Source organism: Aquarana catesbeiana, linkage group LG04, assembly GCF_042186555.1.
Source record: "Aquarana catesbeiana isolate 2022-GZ linkage group LG04, ASM4218655v1, whole genome shotgun sequence".
Classification (NCBI taxonomy): Eukaryota; Metazoa; Chordata; class Amphibia; order Anura; family Ranidae; genus Aquarana; species Aquarana catesbeiana.
The window spans coordinates 381827138-381850392 of record NC_133327.1 but is presented as its reverse complement, the minus strand read 5'-3'; the positions used below and the strand labels follow the sequence as shown (position 1 = coordinate 381850392).

At 41.6% G+C, this 23255-nt stretch overlaps 1 protein-coding gene across 1 annotated transcript in view; it reads right to left on the bottom strand.

Annotated features, from left to right (window-relative positions):
- The window catches only part of RFX6 (regulatory factor X6), a 215435-nt gene that overhangs the window by 79129 nt on the left and 113051 nt on the right, over positions 1 to 23255 (bottom strand). Inside the window, exons 7-9 of the mRNA XM_073629129.1 lie at positions 21286 to 21393; positions 279 to 356; positions 75 to 188 (exon numbers count right to left, since the gene is read on the bottom strand). Coding sequence (XP_073485230.1) covers positions 75 to 188; positions 279 to 356; positions 21286 to 21393 — 300 coding nt within the window. The remainder of the gene's footprint in view (positions 1 to 74; positions 189 to 278; positions 357 to 21285; positions 21394 to 23255) is intronic.

Genomic DNA, 23255 nt, shown 5'->3' with positions numbered 1-23255 from the left:
TGAAGCTCATAATGCCAATAGAGGATTGTATAATTCAAAAAAGTAAAAAAATAAATAAAAAAATACCAACTTACCTTGAAAAGAATAGAATCACAAACACAAAATATATCTATGATAACAGAATTTTCAAGCAAAGGTAGCAGGTGATCTGGCATCCCTTGCCAAAAATGCAGTAAAAAGTGCTGGATCTAAAAGCAAAAAATGAAATAAAAAATATGTTTTTGTAATAATTGTATATAACACTGTAATATCCACCTCAATATATTTAAACATTTCACCTCCTCAAAATTTCCATTGATGGCGTTGTCAAGTATGCATTGACAGTGTGTTTTGTACATCATGATAAGTGTGTCTACCTAAGGAGAAAAAAAAAATAATGGTTATATATAAGTAAAACATATACTTGTACATGAGATGTTATAGAAATTGAAATGAATTAAAACCTACAAAAGTGAACTAAAATGTTATGAATTAAAAAAAAAAACAATGTTATTATTTACCATGATCATTGATTGCATTCTGTCTCATTTATATATTTATATAGCTTGTATCAGTAAATGGTTGGTCGTTTCTCTACATTCTCTACTTTCTAATAGCCTTTCAGTATAGTTTCACACTGTGTTTACTTGTGAGCAAAATCTATTTTGTTTTGGAAAATGGAAACCATCACAGCACAATTATAATATATCTACGGGGGGATCATAGATGTTATAGCCCAATGAAATGGTCAAAGTATGCCTAATCTGAGCTTTACACAAACTCCTAACACATTACTTAACCCTTAAAAGTGGCTTTTACTCACCTTATAACACCTGATGGTGCGTGCTCTAGCGTGAAATGCATGGAGACCTACTTGATGCAAGTTGATACATGCAGTGGAGTGATGTTATAAGGTGAAGACACCTACATTTGTATACCTGCAAAGTGGATTGGGACCCAGCTTGCTCCATATATGATTGTTTGATTGGAATGGGATGCATAAAGGAGCTACAGCATTGAATTAAGGCGTCCTTCCCATTAGTCATGCTTTGAGGTCACTTTGTGGCCGAGGCGATCTGGTGAGCGCATTTTGTTATCACTTCGAGTGAAGCACTTTTAGCAAGTTTACTGAAGCACGTGTGCACTTTATTTTCACGGTGTTGGAGCATATACAAGAAGATTTGTTCACATATGATTACTATGGACATTTTTGATGGTTTATTTTTGCACTTCATTAATTAGATATACATTGTATATTAATAATTTGATATTTGATTTCTGTATTGTTTCCTTTGCGCCCTTTATATATATTTTTGCATTGCTATTAGTTTTTCACAAATTTTAGGTGCAGCATTGGTATTTAATCAACAAATTGTTTTTTTGCATTGTGGCGCCGAGACCCAACACTTTCCCCCTCACTTGTTAATGGCCTGTTAAGCAGTCACAGTGTCCGCCTTCTTATCCGGATACTGTCAGCATACCACAGATACACTTTGCTAAGCAGAATTTAAGTGCACCAACTAAAGTGGCTAGCCAAAGATCCAAGGCATCATCCTTCTTCCAAGGGACTGAAGTTACTGGTGCCATACAGGCAGGCACACACATACTCAGGGCTCTGTATATGTAGTGGGTATGTGGGATAGTTTACCTTGGGAGCTAATTCATTGAATGTTGATTTGAGTACAGTGTTGGTAGTTGGGCTTGTGGTGTCAGTGGATAGGAGAGAGAGGTCTGGCATAAGAGAGGGTCATTCTTCTGCTCTCCTCTGGCCTGGAGTCACAAAATCAGGTAAGAGCTTATTTACATTATCCTAAACAATGCAGACTGTAAACAGTAATATCAGTAAATATAATGAACAGCTACCATAAACAGTAATGTGATTAACAGAAACATAGAAACATCCCACAATGGTTCAGTAACAAGGTAAAGTGGACACAACGCTAGTAACATCTCCAAGAGGAATAGCAGACAGACAAAAACAATAGGTCGCTCAGTTAACAATGGGAAATCTCACCTAGGAGGCACACAATGGGGAAATTATATCATGAGAGAAAGACACCTTAGTAAACAGATTATAGCAGGAGACCCCAGCATTGGGCTGTTTTGAGCTGATTATGTTAACATCTGCTCTGAGTCTGGGGAGGGGGCGTTGAAGCAGTCAATGCTGGTTTGGGCATGGAGGCCCCTAATCTGTATCCAGGTCCTAGGTTCCCAGAGTCAGTGTGTTTTGGGGAGACGTGTACCCGAATCTGAAGCAAAACCACTCCAAAGCTCCCCCCACACACTTCCCAAAGAATAAAGCCCCCTCAAAAGCCAGGGCCCATAATCAGTAGGCAAGAGGCTACCCTGCAGTCCCCTCCAAAAACCCCTGTTAAGGTTAGGTCTGTCACAAGGTCCATTTTCACTCACTGAGCTCTCAGATACAGGCATACAAAAAATACTGTGCTGAGATAAGTATTGCATACATTTTTATACAGATCTGAGCGCAACAGTATTGTATGCTATGAACCCATTAACGCAGCTACATTTTGGTCAGTATTCCTCTGTAGTTTTTAGCTGTGTAAAGCAAAACAAGAAAAATCTGTGTCCGCAGTCCAATGTTGACTGTATTTTCCAAGTTACATATAAACAGGTTTGTGTGGACACTTACTTGTGTGAAGTGTAAATGGACATGGCCATATGCACTGCTGCCACAACCTAGGGAAGTCAGGGCCAGAAGGAAGATCTAAACACAAAAAATGTGACTTTACAGACACAGAGTGACTTTTGCCTTCAGTCATTCTGAATTACTGAAAGGCTAAGGTCATTCTGCTCCTGTGATGCCACTTCTGCCTACACATTTTTTATGTTTACATTTCCCCCCCGGCCCTCAATGAGACATTCACTAGGCAGTGGTTGCAGTGCAGGCATCATATTAAAACTAATACTTTATTCAAATGCTTACAAGGGTTTTCCATAACAACACCATGATATTGGTTTTACCTCAATGAGTGCTCATTTTTCTGCTGGGATTGAATCAGTATGGGTGAAGGTCAATGCCTTGCAACATGTTTTACCGTTTTACCTCATTTATGTTTTGAGGTTTTACTTCATTTACATTTGAGATTTTACCTCACTTATGAGCAATTCCCATCGTTAACTAATTAAAATGCTTACAAAATCCTAATTAATTTCACATATTTGTTACAATAAAATAAAAAAACACATTATTGAAATTAGTATAATAAATTACATGTATAATACCCCTGCCCCCTTTCCCAAAACAAGTCTGGGTCAAAGGTAAAGAGACACAAGCATTAAAGGATAAGTTCACTTGAAAAAAAAAAAAAAGATTTTTTTTGCAGGTAAATTTTTTTAAAATTTATTTTATATTTTTGTAGGAGCTTGGAAAGCATTGCTCCATGCAGGACTCCTACAAACCATCAGTGTAAGCTGTCTGCCCATATATTGTACAGACAGGCAGTTTCACAAACACAAGATGAATCAATGAGCTAGTAGAACGCTTAACAGCCCTCTGGTAGTTCATTGAGAACTACAAGCTGACAGCCACTAAGGCTGTCGGTACTTTTAGTTCATTTATTCACAGAACTCTGTGAGTTATTGATGTGCTCTCTTCAAATAGTGACAGCAGGCATAGGAAGAAGATCCCTGTCCTGCTGTCATGGGGAGTGCGGATATCGGGAACATGTTACATGTTCCACCCTAAAAACAGGTGGAACATGTAACATGTTTTTGAAGGTGAACTTATCCTTTAATCATTCTGCAAGGAGACTTACTGTACATGGTAGATATGGTTTCAACCTCTGTGTGTGTATATAAATAGTTCAGTAAGTATATTCCAACAGTATGCTACTGAACACATGAGATGTATCTTCCTGCTAGCTAAATTGCACAAAACAAGTGCTCAATTAATTTAGCTCTATTTTGTTAACAATAAAATTCAACCCTTAAAGTAACTGTAAAATCTATTTTTTTTTAAATTAAAAATAAGAAACATGTTATACTTACCTGCTCTATTGCAGTGCATTTGCACAGAGCAGCCTGGATCCTCCTCTTCTCAGGACCCTCTTTGGCTTTCCTGGTCCCTCCCTCCTGTTGGGTGCTCCTACAGCAAGCAGCTTGCTCCATTCAGACACAGAACTGCGGCCCGGCCCCACCCCCTTTCTATTCTCATTGGCTGACTGACTTTGATTGACAGCAGCGGGAGCCAATGGCGCTGTGCTGCTGTCTCAGCCAATGAGGAGGCGAGCCCCGGATGGCCGAGACATTCCTACAACATCGCTGGAGTTAGAGGGACCTCAGATAAATGTTAGGGGGGCTGAGGGGGGCTGTTGCACAAGAAGGCTTTTTATCTTTTCTCATTCAAATCTTTTTATTGATAACAATATAAAAAGTTACATACTTTTCGTGGCACATTGTATTTAAAGTGCAATTAGCAAAGACAATAAAACGTATTACGAAGGCAAAAGTAGAGCTAAGTACCTCGTATTTCTGCTGTGCACTGTGGTAATTACAAACATTAATAAATATGTAAATAGTAACAACTTACAATGTGTTATTTTTCCCCCTTTTTTCCTTTCCCTCCCTACTCTTCCCACCCACCCTTTATCTACTACCCACCTTGCCACCCCCCTCCCTTCCCTTGTACACAGCGCAAAAGTTAAATTCATTGACACTAGGACTCACGGCATGCTACAACTGTCTAAGCCCCGGTGGAGCCTGTTCCTACACCCAGATTTGTCTGGTTTGTGCCATTTTTCGCCCCCACACTCGTGAGGGGTCCAAGGATAATTGGTTCAGAATAGATGTCAGATGTTCAGCTCCTGGAGCCAGAGCTTCCATATGCCAAGAAATTTACTGTAGTTCCCTTTTTTAGTGTATACTGTCCTTTCTGTCCAGATCAAGGAGTCCATTGTTTTAAGCCATTCCCCTATAGTTGGAGGGTTTGTTGAGAGCCAGGATTGTGCTAGCAACTTTCTCGCTTGGTAAAGACATCTTACTATGGCAGTGGTTGTGCTGGTATTACCCATGTTAGCTCCCACCAACCCCATCACACACACCTTAGCGTCTAATTCCAAGTTTACCTTTAATCTACGGTTTATTGTCCCGACCACTTCCGACCAATATCTTACCAATTTTGGACATCTCCAAACCATGTGTATGAGATCTCATGACCTATAACACCTGGGGCATCTGTCGTCTGGCCTACTCCCAAACCTGTACAGTCTTCTAGGAGTGTAATATGCTCTATGTAAAAGGAGGAAGTGTGAGGCCTTCTGTGACGGAGAGACGGACACCGTCTGCCCAAGTTCCAATATTTTTTTCCACTGGGCGTCCGTCAACTCCCCCACATCCGCCTCCCATCCTTCTCTAGACCCGAGGGGCACGCCTTGAACCAGAATCTTGTCCAATAGCTGCGTATACACATCTCCAATCAGCCCCTTAGTGTTTATTGCTTTAACTATTTTATTAAGGAGCGGTGTTTTACACCGCTTCATAGGGGAGGACCTAAATTGGGTATTCAGTGCGTGCCTGAACTGTAAATAATTAATAAGGCTTTTTATCTTAATACATTCTGATAAAAAAACCTTCTGCCTTAACAACCACTTTAAGGCAGAAGCACAGAATGGTATTACTAAATGACAATAGACATGTGCATGAAGATAAAATTTGTTTTGTTTTGATTCGTTAATCTAGTTATTTAGTTTTGTTAAATTCAGTTAATTCGTTCAATTCATATTTGGGATTTGTATTTGTTCTCAAATTTACCAATTACTGAATCGAAAACTTTAGATTTTTTCTTTTCAATTTGAATGTGGCAAAGTGAACAAACGAAAGAAAAATCTTCATCAAATGATTACAATGACTCTTTAACCACTTACCAACCGGCCCATAGCCGAATGACGGCTGCAGGGCGGTTGGATAACTCTGGGAGGACGTCATATGACGTCCTCCCGGAATTCCCCTCTCGCGCGCCCCCTGGGGCGCGCACCCGAACACATCCGCTGATCGCGGCCGTTTACCATGTGATCGCGCCGTCAAATGACGGCGCGATCACATGTAAACAGACCGGCGTCATCTGATGACGCCGGTTCTTCTCCTCCCCTCCTGTGTACCGATCGGTACACAGTGAGCGGGGAGGGGGATGGATGGATGTCACAGAGACATCCAGCCATCCATCCATCCATGCTCAGCCATCCCTCACTACTCTGCAATGCTGTGCAATACTCTGCAATACCCCCACAATACTCTGCAATGCTGTGCAATACTCTGCAATACCCCCACAATACTCTGCAATGCTGTGCAATACTCTGCAATACCCCCACAATACTCTGCAATGCTGTGCAATACTCTGCAATACCCCCACAATACTCTGCAATGCTGTGCAATACTCTGCAATGCCCCCACAATACTCTGCAATGCTGTGCAATACTCTGCAATGCCCCCACAATACTCTGCAATGCTGTGCAATACTATGCAATACCCCCACAATACTCTCCAATGCTGTGCAATACTCTGCAATGCCCCCACAATACTCTGCAATGCCCCCGCCATACTCTGCCATGCCCCCGCCATACTCTGCCATGCCCCCGCCATACTCTGCCATGCCCCCGCCATACTCCGCAATACCCCGCCATACTCCGCAATACCCCGCCATACTCCGCCATACTCTGCCATACCCCGCCATACTCCGCCATACCCCGCCATACTCCGCCATACCCCGCCATACCCCGCCATACTCCGCCATACCCCACAATACCCCGCCATACTCCGCCATACCCCGCCATACCCTGCCATACCCCGCCATACTCCGCAATACCCCGCCATACTCCGCAATACCCCGCCATACCCTGCCATGCTGAGCCATGCTCAGCTGTACTCGCCCTCTGTATGTGGCCAGGCTGTGGAAGTCTCACACATGTGGTATCGCCATACTCAGGAGGAGCAGGAGAATCTATTTTGGGGTGTCATTTTTGGTATGTACATGTTATGTGGTAGAAATATTGTATAAATGGACAACTTTGTGTTAAAAAAAAAAAAGCGTTTTAACCACTTCCCGCCCGCCGGCCGTCATACAATGTCCTTGACTTTGTGCGGGGATATCTGAATGATGGGTGCAGCTACAGGCATCATTCAGATATCAGCTTTTTCAGCCGGCGATTCCCTACACCATAGGAATGATCATAGCAGCTGTTCCACTGCTTGATCGTTCTTACGGGAGGCGAGAGGGGATGTCCCCCCCCCACGCTTCTACCGACTCACCGCTACGATCGAAGCCAGGATCTTTTTTTTTTTTTTTTTATTTCAGGCCTCCCAGCCTAGAGGTGAGATGTGGGGTCTTATTGACCCCATATCTCACTGTAAAGAGGACCTGTCATGCCATATTCCTATTACAAGGATGTTTATATTCCTTGTAATAGGAATAAAAGTGGTCAAAAATTTTTTTTTTTGGAAAAAAGCATCAAACTAAAATAAATAAAGTAAAATGAACAATAAAAAAAAAAAAAAATTTTTTAAAGCGCCCCTGTCCCTGTGTGCTCGCATGCAGAAGCGAACGCATACATAAATCCCGCCCACATATGAAAACGGTGTTCAAACCACACATGTGAGGTATCGCTGCGATCGGTAGAGCGAGAGCAATAATTTTGGCCCTAGACCTCCTCTGTAACTCAAAACATGTAACCAGTAAAAAATTTTAAAGCGTCGCCTATGGGGATTTTTGAGTAGCAAAGTTTGGCGCCATTCCACAAGCGCGTGCAATTTTGAAAGGTGACATGTTGGGTATCTATTTACTCGGCGTAACTTCATCTTTCACATTATGCAAAAACATTAGGCTAACTTTACTGTTTTGGTTTTTGTAAAGCACAAAACAGTTTTTTTTCCAAAAAAAACGCATTTAAAAAATTGCTGCGCAAATACCGTGCGAGATAAAAAGTTGCAACGACCGCCATTGTATTCTTTAGGGTCTTTGCTAAAAAAACATTTATAATGTTTTGGGGTTCTATGTAATTTTCTAGCTAATAAATGATGATTTTTACATGTAGGAGAGAAATGTCAGAATTGGCCTGGGTGCTCCAGAACGCCTGAAGGTGCTCCCCTGCATGTTGGGCCTCTGTATGTGGCCACGCTGTGTAAAAGTCTCACACATGTGGTATCGCCGTACTCGGGAGTAATAGCAAAAAGTGTTTTGGGGTGTAATTTGTGCTATGCATATGCGGTGCGTGAGAAATAACCTGCTAATATGACAATTTTGTGGGAAAAAAAAAAAGTAAAAAAAAAACCTTGATTTTGCAAAGAATTGTGGGAAAAAATGACAACTTCAAAAAACTCACCATGCATCTTTCTAAATACCTTGGAATGTCTTCTTTCCAAAAAGGGGTCATTTGGGGGGTATTTGTACTTTTCTGGAATGTTAGGCTCTCAAGAAATTAGATAGGCCGTCAGTACTTCAGGTGTGATCAATTTTCAGATATTCGCACCATAGCTTTTGGACTCTATAACTTTCACAAAGACCAAATAATATCCACCGATTTGGGTTAATTTTACCAAAGATATGTAGCGGTATAAATTTTGGCCAAAATATATGAAGAAAAATTACTAATTTGCAAAATATTATAACAGAAATAAAGAAAAATGTATTTTTTTACAGATTTTTCGGTCTTTTTTCTTTTACGGCGCAAAAAATAAAGAACCCAGCGGTGATTAAATACCACCAAAAGAAAGCTCCATTTGTGTGAAAAAAAGGACAAAAATTTCATATAGATACAATGTTGCATGACTGAGTAATTGTTATTCAAAATGTGAGAGCACCAAAAGCTGAAAATTGGTCTGGTTAGGAAGGGGGTTTAAGTGCCCAGTGGTCAAGTGGTTAAATCACCATTGGCTTAACTAAAACAGCATTATTTCCAAATGGTACTCTAACAACACACACAGTCTTTGATTTCAGCAATATGTGTACAGTTATGCCCCGTACACACGGTCAGACATTGATCGGACATTCCGACAACAAAATCCATGGATTTTTTCCGATGGATGTTGACTCAAACTTGTTTTGCATACACACAGTCGCACAAAGTTGTCGGAAAATCCGATCGTTCTGAACGCAGTGACATAAAACACGTACGTCAGGACTATAAACGGGGCAGTAGCCAATAGCTTTCCTCTCTTAATTTATTCTGAGCATGCGTGGCACTTTGTGCGTCGGATTTGTGTACACACGATCGGAATTTTCAACAATGGATTTTGTTGTCGGAAAATTTTATAGCAAGCTCTCAAACTTTGTGTGTCGGAAATTCCGATGGAAAATGTGTGATGGAGCCCACACATGGTCAGAATTTCCGACAACAAGGTCCTATCACACATTTTCCATCGGAAAATCCGACAGTGTGTACGGGGCATTAGAATTGGACTGGAGTTCGATGTAAAATTCGATTCGAATTTCAGTCCGAATTTCCAAAATTCGGACGAATTTCGTTTAGTTACTCGGAGCTTTTGGTAAAATTAATTTGTATTGTAATTCAGGTATTCAGATATATTTTAATCTCCGAATAACGAAGAATTTGTTTGAATATTAATTTGGTAGGAAACTAACCGCACAGTTTTTTACACAAAGGATTTAATACTAATTTAAAGTGATTGTAAACGATCAACTTGTAAAACAACCCATTCCATTTAAAATAGAAATGAAAGGCAAAACATTTGTGTATAGATAAAAAAAAAATTATAAATGTTGGAAGAACAACAGCAATCTGCTTACATACTGTGGCTGTGTATAGGCATTATACCTATCTATCCAGCAGATGGCACTGTAGTATAATAGTGTGTTATCTATGATAAGGTAATCAGAGGATGTACCATCATTTATTGTGTTATATGCATTTGTTTGTATTCTCTTCCTGATCCCTAATGCTGTAAGACATGCATTGCTAATCCTCCATGAAAGTAAAGTATTCTCTGCATTCAACAAGCTTCCAAGCGCATGATTCAATAACCTGCTAATAGGTTATGGGCCCAGGCATCCAGGCATTGGAGAGGATACCCCAGGCACCCGGCAGCACCCAGAGGCACTGGAAAGAATACTCTGTGAGTACAGCAAGTCAGTGAATACTGTATACAAGCTACTGAAAGATGGCAAGCGGTTCAGATGGGAAGACTGCAATAGCAAAGCTGAACAATGCCAATTACCAGCTATGGAAGTTTAAACTACAAATGTTTCTCACCAAGAATGACTTCTGGCAAGTGCTGAATACAGACAGACCCACAGACGGAGAGACGGAAGAATGGAATAGGAAGGATAGACAAGCAAATGCGATTATAAGCTTTCTAGTGGAAGATGACCAGCTTATCCACAAAAGAACAGAGAAAACAGCCAAAGGTATGTGGACTTCATTACAAAAAACTGCATGAGCATTCAAGTCTAAACAGCAAACTGTTTTTGCATAGAAAGTTGTACAAGATGAGACTACAAGAAGTCCAGCAAATGTGTGACATGAATGCTATGCTAGAGATCATAGAGCAAATGCATGCCATCGGAGAGGACATCAACAATAAACATATTGTTGCCCTGCTCCTCTGCAGCCTTCCAAAGACATATACGGCTCTTATTAACGCTTTAGAAACCAGACCCGAGCAGGAGCTGACACTAGCATATGTCAAAGTAAAATGAATCGATGAATATGACACAAGGAAAGAAAACACACACCATGATGACAAAGCTCTTAGGATGTACAAAGGCACAAAGCACAACAAAGAAAAAAGAGACTGTTTTCGCTGTAAGAAGACCGGTCACTTAAAAAAGGACTGTTCTAACTTGAAAGCCGAGCACCAAAAGCTAAAGCTATCCCCAAAAGAAAGAGTCAAAGCAGCCCCAAAGAAAACTACAGACACATCATGGAGTGGCACCTTTAATGTGACACAAAGCAGCAAGCCACGTGGTTGGTGCATAGACTCGGGTACAACAAGCCACATGACTAGCAATGAGATCTTCTTCACAAACATTGATTACAGTGCAAAAGACAAAGTTTTCCTAGCAAAAGGGAAAAGCATCACCTCTGAAGGTAAAAGCCAGGGTTTCCTGAACTGCATTACACCACAAGGCAAACACAGTATTCATGTAAAAAAAAGTGCTGTATGTTCCAGAACTAGAAGGCAGCCTTCTAATGCCCCGTACACACGGTCGGACATTGATCGGACATTCCGACAACAAAATCCTAGGATTTTTTCAGACAGATGTTGGTTCAAACTTGTTTTGCGTACACATGGTCGCACAAAGTTGTCGGAATTTCCGATCGCCAACAACACGGTGACGTCAACTACGTACGACGAGACTAGAAAAGGCCAGTTCAGAACTAAGCGCGGCACCCTTTGGGCTCCTTTTGCTAATCTCGTGTTAGTAAAAGTTTGGTGAGAGACGATTCACGCTTTTTCAGACTCATGGCTTTCAGATCGTTTTCTGCGGTTCGGTTTGTGCTTGTGGGCTTGTATCTGCTCTTCAGTGCGTGCAAGCAAGCTACGCGTGACTTGTCATTGTGTTCTTGTTTGTTCGTTACTGTTTTTCAGGACGCTCTTCAAAGGCCTTGCTGTTCTTCAGTGCGTTCTGTTACTTCGTTCTGAGCAGCCGACCGTTTTCTAGCCATGTTGCGTATACATACTCCTTGTAGAGTTCGTGCTGTGTGGGGGCTTGGTGTTGGGGTCCTGACCTTGACACAAGTCCAGTCCATGAACAGGGTGGGGAGGAGTTCATGGACCAAGAATTGGTTGCTTCAGCGTGACCAGTTCTCTCATATGCCTTTGCTCCGTGAGATCCGTGAGAATAATCCTGATGATTTCAGGAACTTTCTCAGGATGACAGACCCCGTATTTCACCGTTTGTTGGCTTTGCTGACCCCCTATATTAGCAGGCAGGATACCTGCATGAGGCAAGCCATCACTGCGGAGCAGAGGCCCATCGCTACCCTGCGGTACTTGGCGACAGGGAGAAGCCTGCAGGACTTGAAGTTCTCGACAGGCATCTCCCCCCAGGCTCTGGGGATCATTATCCCAGAGATCTGTTCTGCCATCATCCAGGTCCTGCAGAAGGAGTATATGAAGGTAAGATTTTTATCCTTTAATATCACATTTTCTTGTATTGAATGTTTGCTAATATATTGTATTTCTTTCCTCATTCCCTAATTACCATGATTGTAATATGCTGTGAATGTCCCATTTGTCCTCATGCATGCTGGATTTTTATGTAACTATTTTTTTAGTCCTTCATACATATTTGCCTTCACTTACCTCCCCAGCATGCTCTCCTGCCCTATATTCACCTCATGTAGTCACTTAACAATGTATTTTGTCAGCTACATAGTAGTGTTTTACCCCAAACAACCCCTAAAATGTTTTTAAATGTGATTTGTGCTTTAAATTCAGGCAGAGTGCCAGAGGCTTTTTTTTGTGGTATCCCCAAATCATTTTTATTAACCCTCCCTCCCCCCCAACTGCTAAGTCAGCTGAACACAATTCTCTATCTATCCTCAATCATCTATCTGCTGACTTTGCCAAACCCATACACACTACACCCATCTCTTTTGTGGTCAGATGTATGGATGAATTCCCCAAAGCATGTAGTGAAAGGGCCTGCCTGTATACTTTCAAATGGTAATGTTTAAAGTTTTTGTATACTATTATTATCTTGATAGGTAATAGCAGAATGTCCAAATGTGCTCAAATGTGTACAGTGTGTATTTATATCTTTGTATTATGACACTTCTTACCTGTCCTGTGGGCTGCCAATAGTGTAACTAAGGAGGGGCTGTTCAAAGTAATACCCATTATTTAGGCATTCATCTCTCAATGGAGTGAAGAGGGTTACCTGTCCAAGATTCCCCCCCACTATAATGTTAGAAATGGCCCATGAGAGGGGGGAAGGGGAATATGATAGGTGTACCTTATACTTTGGTGTTGTAAAATTCCCCTTAATAAATGTTATCTGGATGTTGGCCAAGAATGTTTGAGTCTAATCTGCTTTCCATGTTTATGTGCAAAAATACTAATTTTTTTTTTTCCTCAACAGTTTCCTTCCACGCCACAGGAATGGCAGACTGTGGCCTCCCACTTTGCCCAGCGGTGGGACTTTCCTAACCCTGGAGAGGCAATTGATGGGAAACACGTCCACATCGTCCCACCACCCAACTCGGGGTCGTACTATTATAATTACAAGGGGTTCAATAGTATTGTGATGTTGGCGGTGGTGTCGGCTAATTACGACTTCCTGTATGTGGACGTGGGGAAGAATGGCCGGATGTCCGATGGTGGAGTCATCGCCCAGACGGAGTTTTATAGGCATCTCCAGAATGGCAGCTTGGACTTGCCACCTCCCGAAGACAATGTGGAAGGACTCCCATTCGTCTTCGTTGCGGATGAAGCATTTGCGCTGGGGGACCATCTTATGCGGCCATTCCCGATGAGGACCCTCACCCCGGAACAGAGGGTTTTTAATTACCAGCTGGCCAGAGCCAGAAGAGTGGTGGAGAACATATTTGGAATCATGGCCAGCCGGTTCCGCCTATTTCTGACACCCATCCATATGGCGGAGTATAAACTTAATCATATAATCCTGGTGTGCTGTGTTCTACATAACTTTTTACGCCAACATTCTGCCAACTATGCTGGCTCAGTTGGGCCTGAGGCCGGAATTCTACATGAAACAACCCTGACGGTGCTTGAAAGTGGCCGTCCTGGCTTGCCCTCCCTGAGTGCCCGTGATGTCCGGTTAAGATACCTTGAGTTCTTTGCGGGTAGGGGGGCCATCAATATGCCAGACAAATTGTGAAGCCTTTATCAAATAAAAAAAAAAAAGCTAATCTTTGGTGACATTTACTGCTTGTGTTCGTTTTAGCTGACCCTGACAGCAATGTGGGGAGTCCTGAAAATGGCGTGATTGTGTAACCTTATACAAAGCACTGTTGGGTGTTATTTACTAAAGGCGTAGACACTTTGCACTACAAGTGCACTTGAAACTGCAATGAAACTGCACTTGTAGTGCAAAGAGGATTTTGATAAAACTGTATATATGCAGACATTTCTTCTGCAACTTTGGGACAGCGCCACACTCACACACTTTTCTTTTTTCAAAGAGGATTTGCCCTTAGGAAATAACCCCCATTTTCACAGAAAGCAGCAATTACATCACCACAAAAGTGTTTTAGCGTTGAGACAATAATCCACACATTCTTGATAACAATCTTTTTAATACCTGCACAATCACATGTGCATTTAGAAAAGGTTTTTAAAACAAACCAACATGTTTGTTGTATAACAATTTTTGGGGTGGCATTATCAAAAATAGAAATGTCCATTTAAGATAAAACAGGCATGTGTAAAACCAACAAGAAAGACACAAATCTTGAACTTACAAAGTTCACATATGGTAAAACTTGAAGGCAATATCAGACATGAGTATTTAGGAACTGTGTTTGATATTGCCTTCAGATGGGGTGAAGTCACCCCTTGAAAATCCAAATTTTGAAGATGCACACCAATTTATGAATGTCAACATGTGCTAGCTGCCATCACGGGGGATCAAGGGACGTGTTTTGGGGGAGCAACCCCTTCCTCACAGCTACTTTTTTATTGAGGAAGGGGTTGCACCCCCAAAACGCGTCCATTGATCTCCCATGATGGCAGATAGCACATGTTTGCACACTGTGTGCATCCTCAAAATTTGGCTTTTCTAAACATCGCTAAAACATTTTTAAGATTGTAGCACACAAAAAAACAAAGTGATTTGGAGGGGTTTTAAACTCGCCCCAAAACATCAATGATGTTATTATTTTTTTGAATAACATCATTGATTTTTTTCTTGAGGTTTTCCAATTCTAAATTACACCCCATGATCTCCCCGATCAGGATCTGGGCACTTTCTGATGTGAAAGGATCTGGATCCACAACATCACGATCACCTAAAAAGAGAGAAACCAAACAAAAACAGGTATCAAAAATCTGCCGGCATCCATCTCTTACCTGAGTCTGTGGTCGCAGACACTCACCTGTTGTGGTGCCAATTTCCACCACATCTTCTTCCTCCCCCTGCTCTGCTTGGGTTGGGGGTATTTCCCCTTCTTCCCGAGGTGGGGGGTCTGTGGTCTCCTCGGATGAGGGGTGTCCTCCGAGTCTTTTCTCCCCTATGTAAAACAAAAATGGTATAATTAGCACACAGATATTTGATGGCCGAAATATAAAGATGAAACATTGCTTGGAAGTGGGGTACAATTGTCTATTTTGGCAGAGTTCCAAGATGTAGCATTTTTATTGTCCGTTGTCAAGCTTCAAGACTTTACCTGTTTTGTACAAGCTTCACAGATGGAGACCCCCCTATAGTATACACTGGAGCACCTATGTGGGCCCCCTAATAAAAAGGGTGTTCTTGTGTCCCACACTAGTGCTCCAGCGTCCAAATGTGAAAACAGCTGCTGAGTGTTTTCTCCTTACACAGAATCTAGTTTGCATTTCATTCTAGTAAAACGAACCCATCTACACAACCAAATATTTTTCATACAAGTAGGCCCTAAAAAATGTTGGCAAATGCATATGGCCTAAACAATGGTGTTTTATAGGCCGAAAGAAAAATGTTTGATACGAACGAATAATGGGCCCATGAACATGAAAGTTGCCATTTTAAACTGTACAACACTTAAGAAAAGCATATGGAGCAGCACGAACGTAATAAAGACAAAAAGAATAGGAACACAGCACAACTACTTACTTTTTTGCAGCACTCTCCGGATCTTTCTGTACTGCTCGGGCTCTCTTAATTTCAGGTCCGACCACCGCTTCCTGAGCTGATCTTTCAATCGTCGTACCCCGAAATTCCGGTGCAGACTCTTGACCACTTTCGCCATGATCTTGGCCTTTCTGATATTGGGGTTGGGGTAAGGTCCATACTTCCCGTCATAGTCGGCCTTCTTCAGGATATCGACCATCTCCAACATCTCCCCAAAGGACATATTTGAGGCCTTAAATTGTCTCCTTCTGGATCGGGACGTTTCCAGATCCGGGCTTTCCTCCTCCTCGTTGCTATAATTAGCACGCACCTGCTCTGACTCTGCCATGTGCTCTTCACCCACTGCGCCGAACGAAAAGGGGTGGGGAATAGACTAGAAAGAACGTCAGGGGTGGGCGGAGTTACACGCATGCGCGGTGTGTATAAAGCGTAACACGCGTGCGTAGTACGTACGATCTGTGAGCGGACGAAGGAGTATCGGAGGCGCCGAACATGATAATGAAGGTAAGAGCCAAACTTGGGCCTATACTGCTTCTAGATTGAGGCCTATATTCTAACTAGATTAGGAGAGTTTTGCCTGACATTAGGGTTTGTCTTGTGTTGTGTCTTGCAGTGAAAATGGATATCTTGAACGATACCGACTTCATGGCAATCTTCATTGACATGTTCAGGGAGCTGCCTTGTCTGTGGGAGATCAACCACCCACATTATAAGAACCAAACAAAGAGGAAGGCAGCGCTGGATCAATTGTTTGAAATTGTGAAGCAGGGGATCCCCACAGCAGACATGACCTATTTGAAGATCCTAATTGGTGGCCTGAGGAGTACATATCTAAGGGAGCGCAAGAAAGTCCAGGATTCGCAGAGATCCGGAGCAGCAGATGACATCTATGTCCCCAGGATGTGGTACTATGACAGGCTGCATTTTCTGGCAGGCCAGACTGAACCCAGGTCATCACTCTCCAGTCTTCCTTCCACGCTTCCTTCCCCCCCAGTTGAGGCTTCTGACGCCCAACCTGGGCCTTCCATGCAGCAACATGTGGAGGAGCCCAGCTTGAGCCAGGTATAGCATTCCTCTAAATAGTTCAGGTTGTCCAATCAATGATGTTAACTAGATGTTAGTTTGGAGTACTAATTTATGATTGTGATTGATGATGAAAAAACTAAAACCATGTCCCTTTTTCATACACAGGGAAGTCTCAGCCAGGAGGTGGACGGGCCGAGCAGGCTGCCTGATATGCAGGTCCCTCCACTACACCTGCAAAGAGAAAGTGGCAGGAAGAGGAGTACCCTAGAGGAGGCTGCCCTAGGCCTCTTTTGGAAGGCTACAGAGGCCCTGGGAGCACCACACACCGTGGAGGATGACTTGCTGCCATCATTGCCTGTAAAATGCAGCGGATGGAGGAGGGCCAACAACTCATGTGTGAGTCATTAATTTTGGAAGCTCTCAATAAGGGGTTGAGGGGCCAAATAACATCTGATACCCACATTTGTGACCTCACACATGGTCCTCCTCCTCCTCCAGGTCCTTCTACTTCTCCTCCTCCTCCAGGTCCTACTAGTCCTCCTCCTCCTCCAGGTCCTACTCCTCCTCTTGCCACATCTCCAACAGCAGAGCCACAGCCGGGAATGAAGCATGGAAGGAAGACCAGAAAGTGAGGACCCTGGATCCAGTCTGGTCTGGCAAAAGATGCAGCCTCTTGTGGTAACACAGCCTGGGGACACAGATGTCATCTGCTGCTTTCCGGATCTCTGGGACTTCTGGACCAGACTGCACTCCCTTACATTTGGACTCCTCAGGCCACCAATTTTGATGTTCAAGAATTGATGTCTGCCCTGGGGGTCCAAGGCTTCGCTAATTTCTGCTGTTTATCCAGCGTTGCCTCCCTCTTTGTTTGGTTCTGAGCCCTTAATAAAGGATTTTTGGTTTCAATTATACTTGCCTATGTGTTTTTTCCTTCAAAAAGGACAGTTTGTGAGGATTCAGGTACATTTCAAAAATACAATGTGAAATTAACAAGAGACACCAACACCAAAAAGTCTCTTTGAGATTAAGTAATACAAGATAATAATGGTGTTGTGGTAACTTGACACACAAAACACACACAAAAATATTCTGGAGTAAAACTAAAAATAAAATAAAACAAAGATCAGCCTTGGAAAAAATACAAACCTAAAATATAAAAAAAATCTGCCTTTAAAAAAAAAATAATAATAATAAAAATATTTTTGTCAGATGTGACAAATCAAAATATATTAAGGGAATCCCGATAAATAATAAAGAAATAAGTTTGTGAGAAGTCTGTGTGAATATGAGCAGCAAAACTACTTCATTCTTCTCACATTATAAAGAAAAAGAGAGTGCGCTGTATTAAATCATTTTAACATTGCACCGTGACGAAAGTGTTGTATCCATTGCGAACTCTAATTTTACCCGACCGAGCTGTTCCGTCTTGGAATTTCTTCTGAGCATGCGTGGCAAGTTGTGCGTCGGAACAGGCCACACACGGTCGGAATTGACGCGATCGGATTTTGTTGTCGGAAAATTTTATAGCCTGCTCTCAAACTTTGTGTTTCGGAAAATCCGATGGAAAATGTCCGATGGAAAATGTCCGATGGAGCCCACAAACACGCTCCGATCGGACATTTTCCATCAGAAAATCCGACCGTGTGTACGGGGCATAACAGTGAAAAATCTTGCAAACAGTGGTGTCACAGTTAAGTTCCAGGGTGATGAATGCACAATTCACAATAATAAGCAATTCCTCCTAAAAGGAAAACTGGACGATCACCTATACAGGCTTATCACAACAGACTAGCAAGTCAATATAGTCTCTAATGACCTGCACAGCAAATGTATTCACTTATGGCACAGGCGGCTAGGGCACAGAAGTCCAGAAGCTATACAGAACATTATAAAGAGAAGTTTATCAGGAGATTTGACAATAGCACCTTGCAAAGTGCTCATGAAATGCAAGAGCTGTATAGAAGCAAAAGCCACATGTGCTCCCCTTCCACAGGGATCTCAGAAAAAACCTACCCACCCCCTGCAGCTCATATAAAGTGACGTATGTGGTCCAATGAAAACTCCCACATCAGGCAGGAACAGATATCTACTGACTTTCATTGATGCTTATTCCAGGTACACAACTATTTATCTAATGAAACACAAGAATGAAACATCAGAGAAAATTCAAGAGTTTGTTGCCATGTCTAGCAACAAATTTAAACGGAAACCATGAATAATATGCACCGACAATGGGGGAGAATACATAAGCAAAGAAGTGGCCTCATATCTTAAGAGACAAGGAATAGTACACCAGACAACCACAACATACACTCCTGAAAAAAACGGTGTAGCATAAAGGGAAAATCGCACTCTTATAGAAACGGCCAGGTGCATGTTGTCAGATGCCAACCTACCTCACAAGTACTGGGGAGAAGCAGTCATGACTGCAACCTACCTACAGAACAGATTACCTTTAAAAGTACTCAATTCGAAATGTGGCATGGTTTAAAGCCTAGCATAGGGCACATCAGAATGTTTGGATGTAAAGCATATGCAAAGGAGACAACCTTGTGTGTAAACGTCAGAAGAGCATCTACGGTCTTAAGCAATCTGCAAGGATGTGGAATGAGAAAGTGAACAAAGTATTTAGTAGAGAGGGATTCTCAAGAAGTAAAGTAGACCCCTGTCTCTACCCCAAGAATCTAGAAGACAGATGGATATACATCCTTATCTATGTCAATGATATTATAACCTGTTTTGAACAAGAAGGGGATTACAATCAGATAGTTCACAAGCTGAAAGAAAATTTTGAAATCAAAGAACTTGGGAACATTAGCTACTATCTGGGAATCCAAATAGAGAGAGAAGAAGATGGAAGTTATCTTCTCAACCAATCTCAGAAAATCTCATAAATCTTGGAACAATTACATATGCAAGATGCAAAGGAAGTTAAAACTCCTATGGAACCAAGCTATCTAAAGAGCAATGAAGCAGAAAACTTGCTATCCAACAATGACAAGTATCGCAGAGCAATCGGTAAGTTGCTATAGGTTGCCACTGTGACAAGACTAGAAATAGCCGCAGCAGTGGGCATACTATGCAGGAAAATTTCAGCTCCCTGTCAGCGTGATTGGAACGCAGTAAAAAGAGTAATGCAGTACCTCAAAGGAACAATTCAGATGGAGTTACGGTTACTAGCAACATCACATCCAAAATTGGTTGGATATGTGGATTTGGCTGGGGACTACACAGACTGCAAATCCAAGTGGATTCATCTTCCAATATGGGGAAGGAACCATAAGTTTGTCTAGTCGAAAGAAAACAACTGCCGCTCCATCTTCAACTGAAGCAGTACATTGCAGCAGCAAACGCTTGTCAAGAAGCCATATGGATTCATCAACTTTTTGTGGACATTGGGATAGACATGTCAAAACCAATTCCCATTTTTGAAGACAACCAGGGTTATATAAAGCTTACGCAATCAGAGCGGGTCAATCCTAGGACCAAGCACATCGACGTCAAATATCACCTACTAAGGGACAATCAAGAGCAAGGTGTTATCAACATTCAATACTGCCCATCAGAGGAGATGACTGTCGATGCACTCACCAAGCCTTTGTTGAGGGAACGTCATAGTTATTTCCAGAAGAAGCTGAATATAATTTGACAAAGCACTTGCTGTTGAGAAGGGGTGTTGGAAGAACAACAGCAATCTGCTTACATACCGTGACTGTGTATATGCATTATACCTATCTATCCAGCAGGCAGCACTGTAGTATAATATTGTGTTATCTATGGTAAGGTAATCAGAGGAAGTACCATCCTTATTGTGTTGTTTGTGTTCTCTTCCAGTTTCCTAATGCTGTAAGACCTGTATTGCTAATCCTCCATTAAATTAAAATATTCTCTGCTTTCAACAAGCTTCCAAGTGCAGGATTCAATAACCTCTTAATAATAAATACCTTTTTTCCCTTTTTTATAACTGATCACATCCCCTCTGTTCTCAGCTGCATAAGAGCTGGGGTAAGGAGAAACAGCAGCACACTGATCTTCCCAGTGAAATGTTGTGCAGGTTTGGGGGGGGGGGTTGTCAGGATAAATCTGGACATTGGAAGAGAGCAGCATAGTTAGAGAACTGACCACTGTGTGTTCTCCTGCTTATTGTGGTCAGTTTTTAATAGGAAAGTAAAGGGACTGGCAGGAACACCAGGGATTTCATAAAAAGGAAACAATACAAAGAGAATAGGATCATTTTTCATACAATGGTACAGCAGGCCCCTATTAATTTATCCTGAATTCATCTGCATTTTGCAAGGTGGTTTGTTTTACCACATTAAATAATTAAAACTTCCAGATGATTAGTCTTTTATGGGGTAAATGTGTCAAATGATGCAATAAACCATCACAGAAAAAAAAAATTCTGGTGTGTTCTTTTCCTTCCAGACAAGCAAAAGGTATCTACCTTTAACTTGGGAGCAGAAAAATCCCCAGGAAATTATTTTTTTCATTATAGTGTGGTATGCAGTTATTCTTACCTTTTCTTTAGATAAACATCCTTGTAACACGAGATGCTGTGCACTAGGAAATTCTGGTAGCAGAGTTCCAGTCTTTGAGCTAAGGGAATACTTTCTGGTAAAGCCACCCTGTGTATAATACAAAAATAAATTTGTGAGTTTGAAAAAAATATATATTCATACTATTTATATGTTTTACAGGATACTAAAATCGTAAACGAATTCAACAGAAAATTAGGAAACTAACCCTTTTTACCATTTGTTTCATATTATTGTTACTCATTTAGTAAATTTTGTAAAACAGAAACATCACTGGATACACAGCTAAAGCCCAGGCAGAACAATGCTGTATACAAAAAATGCAGCTTGGGCAACACTGGATATAACAAACATATGTAAAAATATTAAATAAGTTATATAGCAGATTCATTAGTGAGTTTATGCTGTGGGGCATTTGGAACAGAAAACAAGCAGAAAACTGGGGTACCCCAGTTGAAGCCTTAGCCATCTCATACTGCGCTGTTTTTACTGTTCAATTGAACCGTTTTTTTACTATTGATACTCATTCATTCATATATTTTTTACTTTAATAAATTCCATCATTGGATTTACGCTATGTGGAGGCCCTTTCTCTATTTAATGCCTTGAATATGCAACCACTTCTGGAGGAGACGTATTTGGAGAGCTGCATTTGCCTTTGCCTGCTGTTGGTGAGTTCTATCCATCTTCACAATCGGTGGCCTCTCTGGATTTCCATCGGACCACAGACGAGGCGATCGTATGGCTCATCCCGGCAGCCTGACTCCACATCTTCGTTTCCATGCCTGATAGATCCACCACCGTACGGTGAGTGGGGTCCATTACCTCTGGTAAGAGTACCCCCCCTTTTTTTTTAATTCCCTTGGAAGGTGAAGGCACTCCCGGGTGTATCTATCCACTGTCCATATGTCTATTCAAGAGACTGTCTGGCATCTCTAGCAACAGTGAGCTTTCAGCCATTGCTGCACACTTTGGATGTTTTTATGGACTATTATTTGTCTGCTTTCACTTGCATTTGAAATTAGTATTGTGTTTGTCCCTTTGCTACATGCCTATGGTTACACACGGGTTTATTTATATTTTTATATGATAGTGTGTTTTTTTCTCCCTTATTAAATTACTATTATCACATTTTTTTTTTTTTTTTTGTAACCGCATTGAGATTTATTTTCTAGCACTTATACAATACTGAGGTCAAATTCAGTCACAAAATCACTTTTGCTATTAGCAATTTTCACTATATGTGCAATGACTACTGTGCGATCTTGACAGAAATGCAGTATCCTTCTAACTCCCTGTGTACTGAACTGAACTGAACTAAATGATGTTATCAGTTTCCCCAGCTAACTTCGGTGAACTACAAAATCTCTACTCCCTATGTAATTGAGATTAAAAGAGGGGGAGAGGTAGGTGTTTGTCATTCAAGTCAGGAAAGCAGCCTCTCCATAGATACAATACTGTGAGTAATAGTTGTCTCAATAGGACAGGAAGTGTGATACTGGCATGTTCACCAAGTGAAAAAAAAAGAAAAAGGAAACTAATGCAGCCACATCTAAAGCTGGTCATTCTTTAAATTTCGCTAGTTGAGCCTTGCAGGTTCATTAAGAGAAATCCACCAAATACCTGAACAGTGCTTGCATCGGACTGTATTTTTGGAATGGCTTCTTCAACAAAGTGCGATTGGGAGAGTGCCAACAGGACTACCCACAACTCAAATTTTGGCTGATTCGGCAGGAATGTGCCAAAATTTGAGCAGTGTATAAGCAGCGTAAGGGTTACATTTTTGTTTTTGGGTTTTGAACATGCTTCAACCCTTAGCCTTTAAATCCTTCTCCAGCTAAACATTTAAAGAGGTTGTAAACCTCCAAAAAAACAAAAACAAAAAAAACCCTGCAAGACAAAGGCATAATGAGCTAATATGCATCGCAGAGAGCTGCTTACTGTCAATCAGC